General features: G+C 37.5%; 1 protein-coding gene across 6 annotated transcripts in view; it reads right to left on the bottom strand.

Moving 5' to 3' along the window:
- Dhc64C (dynein heavy chain, cytoplasmic) overlaps nt 1-14,447 on the bottom strand; it is a 109,072-nt gene that overhangs the window by 52,094 nt on the left and 42,531 nt on the right. For all 6 annotated transcript variants that reach the window (XM_025303582.1, XM_025303583.1, XM_025303579.1 and 3 more), the window contains exons 2-4: nt 6,339-7,948; nt 6,112-6,247; nt 5,673-6,046 (exon numbers count right to left, since the gene is read on the bottom strand). In XM_025303582.1, coding sequence (XP_025159367.1) covers nt 5,673-6,046; nt 6,112-6,247; nt 6,339-7,948 — 2,120 coding nt within the window. The remainder of the gene's footprint in view (nt 1-5,672; nt 6,047-6,111; nt 6,248-6,338; nt 7,949-14,447) is intronic.

Genomic DNA, 14,447 nt, shown 5'->3' with positions numbered 1-14,447 from the left:
ATAATACATTATGACTAAGTATTTCGCGCATCTCTCTAATTCTCTATATATTGAGATATAATGTTATGTGAAAGAAAAACATAGAAGAATCATTCGCAAATTTATGATAGACTTCTGTTAAACTAAAGCTTATAAACTCAGTTAAATTTCCGTTGTATGGAAATGATAGCTTTTTCTTGCCACGAAATAATTTTATTTTAGAAAGATGTGAGTGGTCATCTGAAGCAAAACACTTATAATCGTTGTTTCATGCAGCGAAAAATATCTGCAACACTTATAGGTTTTATACCAGCAGAGATTTTATACTTTGATATGTATCAGGTGTAGTAAAAAGAAATCCATTATTTTTCCAATAGATGGCTTTAGTTATCTGTATCTCGCGTTGTATAAGTCCGATCGGGTTCCACTAGATGGCGTTAGAAAGATGAGATTTCGTACTAAAAAAACTTTTCTGACAGTTTTGTGATTAGTTGACTCAGTTTTGTTTGAGCGCGCGTCAAAGATGGACACTAGCAAAGAGAAAATACGCTATATTTTACAGTTTTTCTTCGATAAAGGCGAAAACGCAAGCCAGGCGGCTGAAAATGTGAATAGTGTTTATGGTCCTGATACTGTAACAACCAATCATGCGCAATTTTGGTTTCGTCGGTTCCGTTCCGGTAATTTCGATGTCAAAGATGCACCACGCACTGGAAGGCCAATTGTCGAAAATATCGATAAAATCATGGACATTGTCGAGTCCGACCATCATGTAAGCACTGTTTCGATTGCTCAAGAGCTAAAGATTGCACAAAAAACCGTTTGGAACCATTTGAATAAGGCTGGATACAAAAAGAAGTTCGATGTATGGGTGCCACATGAGTTAACGAAAAAAAACCTCATGGACCGAATTTCCATCTGCGAATCGCTGCTGAATCGCAACAAAATCGACCTATTTCTGAAGCGGTTGGTCACTGGTGATGAAAAGTGGATCACTTACGACAACGTCAAGCGAAAACGGTCGTGGTCGAATCGCGGTGAGCCGGCGGAAACGGTGGCCAAGCCAGGATTGACGGCCAGGAAGGTTTTGCTGTGTATTTGGTGGGATTGACAGGGAATTATCTACTATGAGCTGCTCCCCTACGGCAAAACTCTTAACTCGGAACTACATTGTCAACAATTGGACTATCTGAAGGAAGCAATCGCCCAGAAGTGGCCAGCTTTGGCCAATAGGAGAGGAATTGTGTTCCATCAGGACAACGCCAGACACACATCGATAGTGACTCGCCAGAAGCTCCGAGAGCTTGGTTGGGAGGTTCTTATGCATCCACCTTATAGTCCGGACCTGGCACCAAGTGATTACCATCTGTTCCTGTCCATGGCGAACAATTTTGCTGGTGAAAAATTCGCTTCAAGAGAGGCTTGTGAAAATCGACTGTCTCAATTTTTTGCCAATAGGGACGAGGGCTTCTATGAGAGGGGCATAATGAAATTACCTTCAAAATGGCAACAAGTTATCGAACAAAACGGCGCATATTTGACCTAAATCGGATCATTCTAACTATGGTAATTAAAGCCTTCAATTTCATGCAAAAATAATGGATTTCTTTTTACTACACCTGATATATTCAGATATTCCAAAAGAAATATTTGTTGCTACTATGATAAAAAATCAAAAGAAACCGTTGGAAAATAATTGCATCGATTTTTTATTTTATTGTAAATAGTAAATTGATGAAAGTCTATCATAAATACATGATAGATAGTTTGTTTTTTACCGTATGTTATTTTTAATGTGTTATTTTTTTATATTACCTACAATTCTCATTTTGCTTTTTATCATATTGTATCGTAATTATGAATGCACTGATAAAGAAGTAATTCACAATTGATTTTCGGTCGTTTTCCTTCCCTAAGTATACCATTTACAATATCAAATCCTTTTATTGTTTTTCGTATTGTTCCTTTTTCTATAAATCGTGGATTAATAGAAACCTACCGTAAATGGTTATAAATGGTATAAATGGTATACATGATTAATTCTTTGTTTTCTTTTCGTAAGTATCTTATTAGAAAATTAAAAAGATATAAGTGAAATACTTCACTATCGAATTGAATATTCTCGCAGGGAACGATAGAAAATGGTATCATTTCTTTCGAATTCGATGCAATGAAATGATAAATTATAAAACAATGAAACAGATTAGAAAACAATGAGATTCTATGTAGATTCCGTTGGTTTCTGTCGCTTTCTCTCTTTCGATTTTTTATTACAGAACTTTTTATGGTTTTATTATGAGTTATTTTTATTATTTCGGAAAGTGATTTCGTAATTATAATTACGAATGTATTATAATTGCGAGTACGTAGCGGTCATCAATGTAAGCCTTCGTAAGATATGGCAAGATATAGAAGTGGTAATGCAAGTACACAAGCAATAATAACGGTGCATTCTCGCTGTGCGCCAGCAACCGTTATTAGAACGACTAGGCTGTATTATAGCTTGAACGGCTCAAATGCTTTTCCCTTATCGTTTTGATGCATACGCTTATTCATCTATTTTTTATAATAACTTGATTATTAATTATTACGAATATCGAAAAACAGTAACAGAACTTTTTTCGTTCACCTCAATCCGTTCTATGTCTTCACTATGAGCAGAACTATAAGCGTCAGTACAATTGTTCTAAAACATTCTATGTAATAATATACAGGATGACCGAGATCTTATGGAAACAAAAAATTATGAAGATTAATCAGATCAAACTGAGAAGAAAAGTCATGTACCATTTTGCAAAAATTGAAATAGTTCTTAAATTACTAATAATTGAAAATTACTATCTAGAGGCTCTTTTAATTGATAATTATTGAAAATTATTTATTTGCAAAATGAGAAAGAACGTTTGTTCAGAATGACTTAATCTACAATTATATAACGGTTGTTGTGTTTAGTGACAGATATGAATATTAGGGTGGAGCGAAAAAATCAAAATTGAAATATTCAAAATCGGGTAGTGTGCAAAAGTTGTGTCTTGATCTCAGTAAGAAACGTGCAAAAGGAGATCACTCTGAGTCAATATCTTCTGTTCCGGCAAGGCACTTTAAAGTTTCGCTTTTAGGTGAAATTCCCAAAACGTACGAAGAAGTTCTTATGCACTTAAAATTACGTCAGTACGTCTTAGAGTAATTCATTATCATGCCTTAGCATAGAAAATAGGATATATTATGATAAAAAGTGTGTCAAAGAAATATATTTTTCAGCTTTTTTTTAAATTACACGTGCAACTCTTCGTTCGCTGTGAAGGCGACTCAGAACTCACCACGTGAAGGTGGTTGCACTTTGCGAGTTCCTTCCCTAGCCCTTCCGTACCTCCCAACCGTAATGGACTAGGATAAAATTTAACTTTGCGCTTTGCTTAACAATATTTATTAATGACTGAAGTCCCGCTTTATCTCAAACTGTAGCATAAGAGCCCGAGAAGCTAACGTGCCCCTTATATGACCGTCTCTTACCTCCTGCCCAAAGACCTTGCTAGATGCTTCAGTCACTAATTTCACTATTCTCTCCACCGCCTGTGTATGAGCTGGGAAAGCTTGAAAATCCCAAATCTGGGGAATTTTATTTTCAGATAGGAAATTCCTCAAGTGCTCGTCTGAAAAGTTCTTAAGAACAGGAGAACTTGTTACTTCTGTAGACCAATCAATCATGTCTTTGTAGTCTGTGGCCTGAAAATTAATTTTAGGCAGTGAGAAAGACCTTATAAACCCGGGATTTGCAGCCTCTGCTTCTTTTGCCTCTATTATTTTCCAGAGAGCAAGTTCTCTGATCTCTGTCCTCTCATCTGTGAGCATGCTGAGAAGATTTTCTGGAGATGCAAAAAAATGTATTTCTCGCAATGACAGGATCAATTATTTGTAAGTATTTTATTTATTTTATTTATTTTATTTTATTTATTTAATTAATTTTCAGGCCACAGACTATAAAGACATGATTGATTTGTCTACAGAAGTAATAAGTCCTCCTGTTCTTAAGAACTTTTCAGACGAGCACTTGAGGAATTTCCTATTTGAAAATAAAATTCCCCAGATTTGGGATTTTCAAGCTTTCCCAGCTCATACACAGGCGGTGGGGAGAATAGTGAAATTAGTGACTGAAGCATCTAGCAAGGTCTTTGGGCAGGAGGTAAGAGACGGTCACATAAGGGCCACGTTAGCTTCTCGGGCTCTTATGCTATAGTTTGAGACAAAGCGGGACTTCAGTCATTAATAAATATTGTTAAACAAAGCGCAAAGTTAAATTTTATCCTAGTCCATTACGGTTGGGAGGTAGGGAAGGGCTAGGGGAGGAACTCGCAAAGTGCAACCACCTTCACGTGGTGAGTTCTGAGTCGCCTTCACGGCGAGCGAAGAGTTGCACGTGTAATTTAAGAAAAAAGCTGAAAAATATATTGCTTTGACATACTTTTTACCATAATATATCCTATTTTCTATGCTAAGGCATAATAATGAATTACTCTAAGACGTACTGACGTAATTTTAAGTGCATAAGAACTTCTTCGTACGTTTTGGGAATTTCACCTAAAAGCGAAACTTTAAAGTGCCTTGCCGGAACAGAAGATATTGACTCAGAGTGATCTCCTTTTGCACGTTTCTTACTGAGGTCAAGACACAACTTTTGCACACTACCCGATTTTAAATATTTCAATTTTGATTTTTTCGTTCCACCCTAATGAATATATTGAACTTTGAATCCTGGATATTGAACCTGTCGCACAATAGCCGTCATATATCGTCATATACCGTCATATACCCGTCATATACCGTTATAGTACCGAATTTGATCGAAAATCGTAGCAACGTCGAGGACTCACGTATAAATAAAGCTAAATGCAGTAAGTAAAGCTAAGGAGATCTCTTATATTGAAAAAGATGAGTTGAGCTTGGATGGTTAAAGAAGCAATTTAGAAGATCAATAAAAAAAATTAATTTTATAATCCAAATATAGATTGAATTGCCAACAACAACAGTAACAAGTTAATATACAAAAATTTTGATCTTAAATGAAATTTCCTAAAAAAAAAAAAAAACATGTGTTATGAAACAGTACATAAAGTTTCAAAAATAGTTTCACCAATTTTACTGAAAGTTGATAGGTATACGTATTTTTAAGATAGTTATTTAAAATATATCACAAAAATAGAATTTTATAAAAAATTCTTAAAAAACGATAAAAGAATTTTATTTTTACAACACATAACAATTTATATTTCTGTAAAAAAATAAAAACAAATTTGTTTTTGCAAATTTTGTCTCCGATATGTTGTATATAGAGGAATTCCTTTGTAAATAATAAATCTGTTCTTTTTTCGTCAAATTTTTCTAGCAAGAGAAATCATATGTGCCACAAATAGAAACACAATTTGGACCAATCACTATGATTATTTATTATATTTACGAAAATAATATTTTCGAACAACAATGTTATTGCGAAATAATAAAAAATCAGTTCATAAAATTCCATGGAATCTTTTATTTTATCTGCCCTTGAATTATCAGAATTATATCAATATTTGAAAATAAACCAATTCAATCAATTTTTCAGTCTTCAAGGGTTCTATCCTCCCTTAAAAATTATTTAACTTTTAGATAATGAATAACTACGTGATTAAAGAATTAGGTTATGATCATCTTACCTTTTCTAGTGTTCTCTCATAAGTTCTGATACTTTCGATCAAACTGATAGCGAAAGGATATAACTGATTAGCCTGATGAGCCTTATTCACAATAGGTAGTGGAACGCGGAATCCCAGATTTCTCAGATTTCTTACTTCCTTGGATAGTGTAATAATCTCAGGAAGGAAATTCACTTTTAGCTTTAATACATTGCCTCGTCCTGTTCTTGAACGCACATTTTCGATCGTAAAGATACGTCCGGTTACACCGAGATTTCGTGCCTGCACTTTACGCGCCCAGTCGTCAAAAATTTCTTGCGTTGATAGTTTCATACGAAAACTATCACCGTCGGCTTTTAGTTTCTGACCTTCGATATGACTTTCCCATCCTTTACCTAAAGGTGTGTTTGTAACATTAATTTTAAGCATCATCTTTTAAATTTAAAGTTTCAAAATTTACCTAAGACATCTTCAACGCGTTTTAAATACATTGTCAACTGATAATCGATTTGTTTGACCCATATTATAGATCCAGCAACAGGTGGTAAATCTCTCACCATACTCATTCTACAGCATTTACTCTGTGCATATTGAACCTGTAAAAGATTTTACAATTATTCTGATTTATTTATTTGATATTTTATAATATATAGATCGATAGTTAAAACTATTTCTATATTTAAATACCTTAAACTTTTCGTGTAATGCTTCGATATCATCTTTGACTCTTTGTATCAGTTGTGTCTGATATTCTCTAATAGCACCTCGAATATGTGGCCTCACAAAGAGCGCATTGAATCTTGAAAATATCCTAAACATTTCATTTGCATTCTTAGCTGTGCCCAATTGATCTCGAAGATGCGCTGTAATCCTTGCTTCTACGCGCTCTATACGCTCCTCATATCTATGCACTGCGGCATCCCAAGATTCTTGCCCTTCTTTGCTAATGTCCAGACAATCCACTTCCTTTACATTTTCATACGCTAAATTAACTTCACTAATTGCATTAGCATCTGCAGCGTCTAAAGCGAATTCCACTTTTACATTATCGTTATCAGTATTTTCCATTGTGGAGTTATTACTACTTTGACGGACAGGTCTAAGTACACGAACTATCACCGTTCTCAATTGTTCATGTTGCCGGCGGAAGCGACGCATATGCTCCATTCTTGATTGCAACTTCTTATGCGCCGGTAATACCCTCCACACCATTTTCATATGCTCGTCACGTTTCTTCTTTACAACGTCCCTCAGTAATCCCGTAAGCTTGTCATATTCGTCGTCCCAAGTAGTAAATACTTCAAAACATTGACCCATTACTTTCTCGAATTCATCAAACGGGATATGCATCAAACGTCGTGTACCCAATACCTTGAGCAACTGTTGTCCTAGATCTCTCGAAATAGCTTCCACCAATCTTAATACTCTTTGAATGGGATATTTTGTGCTTCTTATTTTTCTCAAATGCATGAAAATCTGTTGCACGCTGCTACGTATTCTTTCTAATTCGGTAGCTGATAACAGATCATTGATCGGAAAATCTTTCATTAACGGATTGTAATCGTTCACTGTAGCTAACGCTTGTTTCAAGCCGGTGTCAGTATCGAAACTCACGGTGGCATGAAATCGTTTACCATGTTTCAGTATATCGAGTGTTAAGGAGATTTCGATACTTTCCCGTTTTTCTTGAATACGATGTAACGCTCTTTCAAGATTTAGCCAGAAAGATATTTCTTGGAGTGCTGTACCCGATTCTGGATCTCGATTTAGTTTAGTTACTTTCTGAATTTCTTTTATCCATCTGTTTACACCGTTCTGCAATTGATTCAGAAATGTTGAATCTTCAACTTTATCTCCAAAGTCAGCGACTTTTGGCTTACGACCTTCTTCTTCGCATTGTTTAATGACTTGCGCGACAATTGGATGGACAGGCAATGAAATTTCTGGAATATCAATGTTCTGCTGTAAATGTAGTAATCCCATTTCAAGTTCTGCAATTTTCTTTTCTACTAGTGGCACCATTTTGTCTCCATCTCGGTGAGCACGACCTGTTTCTTTTACGTAACTTTTGAAGTAAGGCGCCATAGTTTTACTTATTGCATGCAAAGTTTCATATGGTGGTCCGTCAGAGAAAGTGATTAAACGCAATTGGGAATGAATAGATTTGTCAGCTTCAATAACCATTCCACGTTTTGTTAAAACTAAGGAGGCCATTTTTGGATTTGAAAAGCGTATCTCATTCGATATATAGTAAGTTGTATTTTCTCTGTCTTCATCTCCTTCACCACTATCTTCTTCTGCAAAGAGAAATATATAGCAATTATATAATATATATTCTACAAAGATAAATAAAAATAGAAATAGACAGGTAGATACATAGACAGATAGAGAAAGTGAGGTGGGAGAGAGAAAAAAGAGAAAGAGAGAGGAAAGGGGATATCATATGATATAAAAAATTTTATTTTTAATGTGCTAAGTTGTTCAATAAATAATATTACAATAACATATTAATAAATGCTAAAAATAAATCCATTATTGAATGTCGCAATAGGGTCACGACATCAAATACACTCCGTCAGGTTTCAGATCTAAGCACTGATTTCACTAATTTTTATCTAATTAGTCGCAATCGAAAGTTTGCATTAATGTTTATAACAAAGATACACGATTTTCAATTACGGTTTTATATTTCTCGGTTAATTATTAGAAGGTACTGTTATCGTGATGTTTATGATTTATTAAAAAGTATGATAGATGTGAAAAATTCCAGTATAAATTACAGCAGCGTTGACATTGTGCGCCATGAATATAGTTATGTTTAATTCTGTCATTACTATATTTGTCAATACTGTATTTATATGTTCATTCTAAATTTATTGTACGCTCGTCCCATATTGATGCATGCACCAGATCGATAGCCACTAGAATGTTTTAACCAGCTGTACTCGTTTCTAGTTATATGTTTCTCACTGTTGATTCATCCAGCAAACAGGAATATAAAACAAAAGTACATCTATTAAGCTGGCACAGCCCTTTCAGCACAATCGCATGAGACTAGCACAGAAATTTAGTGCTCTTTTGTTGCTAATTTGTTGCTCTATTCCCGATTTTGTTGCTCTAGCTGTTTGTTATGAGCGTTGTTGTAACAACGCTTTCACGATTTTCCTCGGAGTTTCCTCGATGACCGTGGCCGAAAGAAACGCTTCTCTCTCAGTTTCGAATTTGCTAGGATCACTCTTGATAGGAAGTTTCTTTATGCTATGTTGACTGAGCCTCTTTATTTTGAGCTGACTACAGCGAGTTGTCGCTAGCTCGGGCCGCTAGCCGTTGCTATTCTGTTTTTTCTCAGAACACGTTACAACACGATCGGCCTAGGAGACGAAAGATCCCGAAACTGACCGAGGATTCACGAACATAGTGATTCTGTGTGTTCGGCGCGCTTCGCTACACGCAGGAAGAAAGGGCGTTCAAATCCTTAACATAAGCCGGCCCCTGTTGAAAGTACATGCTTTCAAAACATCGGTACAATTGCTTTAAAATTTCGGGTAACATGGACATGACGTCTCCTTAATTAAAGTATACGTTATATAAAGAAATTTGTAACATATGTAATTATGAATACATAGAGTTTTACTCTAACGCTAAATGCGACGAAATGAAAGAAAAAGTGATTTGCTGGATTCTGATCGATATCGAGCATGCAATTGGTAGAACATATAATTAAATAAAATCCGACATTAATCTTCTATCGGTAAGACTGCGATTTTTGCCAATGGTCTCATGAATGAACCGTTGGCTGTACGAATAGTGGCTGTTCGAACAATGCCGTCGGAACCTGGATGAACTTCAACAACTCTTCCTAACAGCCAGTGAAGCGGTGCGAGACCTGTCTGTTTTATCAATACCAGCTGATGAGGTTTTAGTTGTTGGCCCTTGCTAGTTTTCCACTTCGAATGTTCCTGTAGAATGTGCAGGTACTCCTGACTCCATCGACGCCAAAAATGCTGTCTAAGCTGTTCAATTCGTTGCCATCGCAATAGTCTATTTTCGCTTACATCTAACAAATCGTAGCAAGGATAACTATTTAAGGGGGTGCCAACCAAAAAATGACCAGGACTCAAGTAAGTAAGATCGTTCGGGTCAGAGCTCAATGGCGTTAGTAAACGAGAATTTAAAATTGCTTCCATTTCGCAAAATACTGTGTGTAATTCCTCGAAAGTTAAATGAGCTCTTCCAACTATTCGATACAAATGGCCTTTTGCTGATTTTACAGCAGCCTCTCATAGGTCACCAAAATGAGGCGCATTAGGTAGAATAAATTTCCATGAGCTATGTTGTTTTCGCAAAAAACACTGAACATCAGATTGGATCTGTCTATTGTTTAAGAATCCGAAAAGTTCCTTGAGCTGCCTTTGAGCTCCGACGAAATTACTTCCATGATCCGAATATATACAGTCTGTAAAGTAAGAGCGTGCACGGGTTAATGTGTAGAAAAATTTATTTTTAAAGATTTTTAAGTACATGGATTTGTTGTACTCCATGAGAAGAAAAATGCTATACCATTAATAATGAGTCCAGTCACTACCGGCATTGATAATTGCCTGGCATCTCCGAGGCATACTTTCCACTAAGTTGACTGCGTATTCGTTCGGTAAAGATTTCCAAATGAGACGAATTTGTCATGTCAGCTGCTTCAAAGTGCACACTCTTTTTCCTCGAAGCTTGTGCTTGAGATATGCCCACACATTTTCAATGGGATTTGCATCTGGCGACTGCGATAGCCAATTAAGTGTGACGATGCCAGACTGCTCTTTGCACTCGGTGTAAAGCTTGCTCCGGTGTCTTGGGTTGTTGTCTTCCTGTAAGATCCAGTCCTCGTTTTTTTTTATGAAACATCGTTCAGCAGTCGGCAACAAACACTTCTCATAAATTTTAAGCATTAAGATCGGGTTCCGCTTAAACAAATTCACATTTTTTTTCCATATTCGGCGTCACTTTGCCTATCGAGCCATGTTCTGGCAAGTCATCAACATTTTTTATCTTCTTATATTGCTGAACCCACTTAGCGACGAACGATTTTGACTTTCCCATGTATTTAGCAGCCACTACATATGACATTTTTAGTCCTTTGGGGTGGGAACAAAGGAACATAGCCTCGTAGCGCGATGCGTATGCGGCACTCATGGCGGTTAACGTGTTTCTCAGGTTAGAGTTCGACGCCAACTGAATCTTTTGTGACAAAGCACTCACGACAAAGATTTCATCTATCGGCTCACAAAAAAACTAGGACGATATTTGAAGCCAACTGCCATTTATGCCGTGCACGCTCTTACTTTACAGACTGTACAAGAAGGTTTACCCCGCCTTGACACAAACCTTTTCAACGCTGCAATGAAAGATTCGGAGGTAAGATCGCTGACGAGTTCCAAATGCAAACCTTTCGTAGCGAAGCACACAAATATTGCTAAATATGCCTTATAAAGGCGCGCGTTACGACGCTTAGACTCACGTATCATGAATGGACTGGCGTAATCTGTGCCGCAATATGAAAATGGTCTTGAAACCCTCACAAGATCTGATGACAGTGATCCCATGATCGCCTCCGATTGATTAGGATTCATTTAGAAGCATCGAACGCAATTTTTTATTACCTTTCGCGAGGCCGACCGCAGAGAAATCGGCCAAAAACGTTGCCTTATTGCGGACATCGCAGCTTGCACACCGGCGTGTCCGTTGCGCGTATGCTCGTGCTCTATTATACGCTGAGTTAAAATGTGATTGCGTGGAAGTAAAATTGGGTGGTATGAGTCGTAGGACAAGTCTGAATTGTTTAGCCTACCTTCTACTCGTATTAATCCCTCCTTACTTATGAACGGAGAAAAAGAAAGTATACTACTTGACAAACGAACCGCCCCTCTCTTGCTTAGCGTAATGTATTCCTCGGAGAATACCTGTTTCTGCACCACCTTGCAAATGTTCTGCACAGCGAAATCGATTTCTTTAGGAGAGACAAAAGTCGTTGATGCTATTGAATAGGTCAACCTCAAAAATCGCTGAAAATAAGAAATGATACGACATATCTTGTCTAAACTCGAAAATCGGGTTAACAGTTCATTAGCTATCGAATGATCAGGCAATGCGACCGTTGCTGAATAAATTCTTTGTTCTGGAAGGTCATCCACTAATCTTGGAAAGCTTTCCTTTGGTCACTGATCTTCTTGAGATTGCAAAAAAGTAGGTCCCTGCTACTATAAATCAGAAATTGACAATTCATGAACATTTAGACCTCTTGATAAAATATCAGCAGGATTGTCAGCTGATTTGACATGATGCCAGTTGTTTGTCTCAGTTATACGTTGAATTTCGCCTATTCGATTGGCTACGAATGTTGACCATCGCTTGGATGGCGAAGATATCCAGCTCAGAACTATGGTAGAATCTGACCATAAAAATATTTGTACGCTTGATAACTCCAATGAAGCGGTAATCTTTTTTATCAACCTAACTAATAATAAAGCTGCAGATAGTTCAAGACGCGGCAATGAGATAGCCTTAAGAAGTGCGACTCGAGATTTGAAGCATAACAGAGTAATATGATATTGATTGTTTTACTGTGTCGCGTGTTGAACGATGGGAGCGTTGCCTCGTCCGCGCTGATGCTTCTTCTCGATTGCCTTTTAGTGGGCGATAATCCGCCGCAAGAAATCACCTCACTGATGCGGGTTCCCGAAATCATGGACATGTCCCGTCCACTGGAATACCGCCAATTCGCTACACAGCGTGACTCGTTTTTCTGTAGACTCGTTGCAGCTTGGTTGCACGACGGCTGTTAAGCTCGTCTCCGCTCCTAAAATCCTCGAACTCGCCCAAATGTTCGTCCCTTGAGTGTTGCTCCTCACCCACGATGAAGTATGTGATGCCGCATAGATCCGGCTCGAAGGACCAATTTTTATGTTTGTTATGAGCGTTATTGTAACGCTTCCACGATTTTCCTCGAAGTTTCCTCGATGACCGTGGCCGAAAGAAACGCTCCTCTCTGTTTCGAATTTGTGGGCTAGGATCACTCTTGATAGGAAGTTTCTTTATGTTGTGTTGACTAAGCCTCTTTATTTTGAGCTGACTACAGCGAGTTGTCACTCGGGCCGCTAGCCGCTGCTATTCTGTTTTTTCTCAGGACACGCTACAACACGATCGGCCTAGGAGACGAAAGATCCCGAAACTGACCGAGGATTCACGAACATAGTGACTCCGTGTGTTCGATGCGCTTCGCTACATGCGGGAAGAAAGGGCGTTCAAATCCTTAACACCAGCCATTTAAAAAAAAAAAACAATGGCTGTGCTAGCTTAACATTAAAGTTAGCACAGCCCTTTAAAAAAAAAATAAAAAACGAAAAACGAACACATTTTTAAACTACGATTTTGTTGCTAATTTGTTGCTCTATTCCCGACTTTGTTGCTCCAGCCATTTCGAAAAAGAATAGTGCCGACGAGGGTAGTCCCAGAAGTACCCGATCTAACAAAGAAAACACAAAAAATTTGTGAAAAAATATCTTTATTTCTTTACATAGTTTCCTTTTAGCTCAACACACTTTTTCCAGCGATGTTCAATAGCTTCGATACTCTGTTTATAGTCGGAATCGTCGAGCTTTTCAAAATAGCCATCAACCACAGACTCCACCTCTTCATTGTTGACAAATCTTTTACCACCGAGCCATTTTTTCAAGTTTGGAAACAGAAAATAATCCGGCGGCCGTGACGTCACGCATACGTCATGAGAGAAAAAATGTACTGGGATGTAGGTAGACTCGAACCTGGGCGCCCTCGCGGTTACTATCCATGCTCCAACCTTCTAGACCACCGTCGCCTGTTGCTAGTAGACGTCTAGGGAAGATTCTTACAGTGTGTATGATGACGTCACAAGAGAAAAAAATGTACTGGGATGTAGGTAGACTCGAACCTAGGCCCTCGCGGTTACTATCCAAATGCTCCAACCTCCTAGACCACCGTCGCCTGTTGCTAGTAGACATCTAGTGAAGGTTCTCAAAGTGTGTATGATGACATCACGAGAGAAAATATCTATCATGCATAGTTCGAGTCAAAGAGGTTCGGCCTACACAATCTAAAGTTTGAAACTGTACAGTAGTTGGTATATTTTTTCGAAGAAAGGATGTGGTCTAAAGTAAAAAAGATATATCATATAACAAAGTAATTTATTTCTCAGAATAAGCATCTTATTTGTTCATAGTTTCGTACATATTTTTCAAAGCGCATGCCAGCAGTTCGCAATCAATAAGTGACTCACCGTCAAAGCCAGCGCCTTCATGTATCGCTTTTATCGCATAACACATTTCGGTAATATTTTTTTCTCGAAGAACTTTTACATAAGTTTGAAATTTTGATCTAATGAGATACGTGTTCGGACAACTGCGTATACCAAGTATGATGTAAATATGAAACTAGAATTTTTAGAAAATACACGTTTATTGTATGAAAATGATAAAAAATATTTTATTCGAAGTATTGCCCATCGTTAACTATACATTTTTCCCACCTGTCTGACAATTTGTGGATGCCACGCCAAAAAAACTACTGCTCTTTTGAGGCAAACCAGTCATCGAGCCATTTTCGTACATTTTCGTAAATGAAGCGCTGGTCAGCAAGTGCGTGTCCCATTGATACAAATAAGTAGTAATCGGACGGAGTCAAGTCTGGTGAGTAAGCCGCATGCGAAAGTATTTCCCAACTAAACGCCTCAATCGTTTCCTTGACCAGTTTTGCTGTGTGTGATGGTGCATT

The sequence above is a fragment of the Harpegnathos saltator genome, unplaced genomic scaffold (genome assembly GCF_003227715.2).
Source record: "Harpegnathos saltator strain DR-91 unplaced genomic scaffold, Hsal_v8.6 scaffold557, whole genome shotgun sequence".
Classification (NCBI taxonomy): domain Eukaryota; kingdom Metazoa; phylum Arthropoda; class Insecta; order Hymenoptera; family Formicidae; genus Harpegnathos; species Harpegnathos saltator.
The sequence above is the reverse complement of the archived record's forward strand: the minus strand, read 5'-3'. Positions and strand labels throughout refer to the sequence as shown.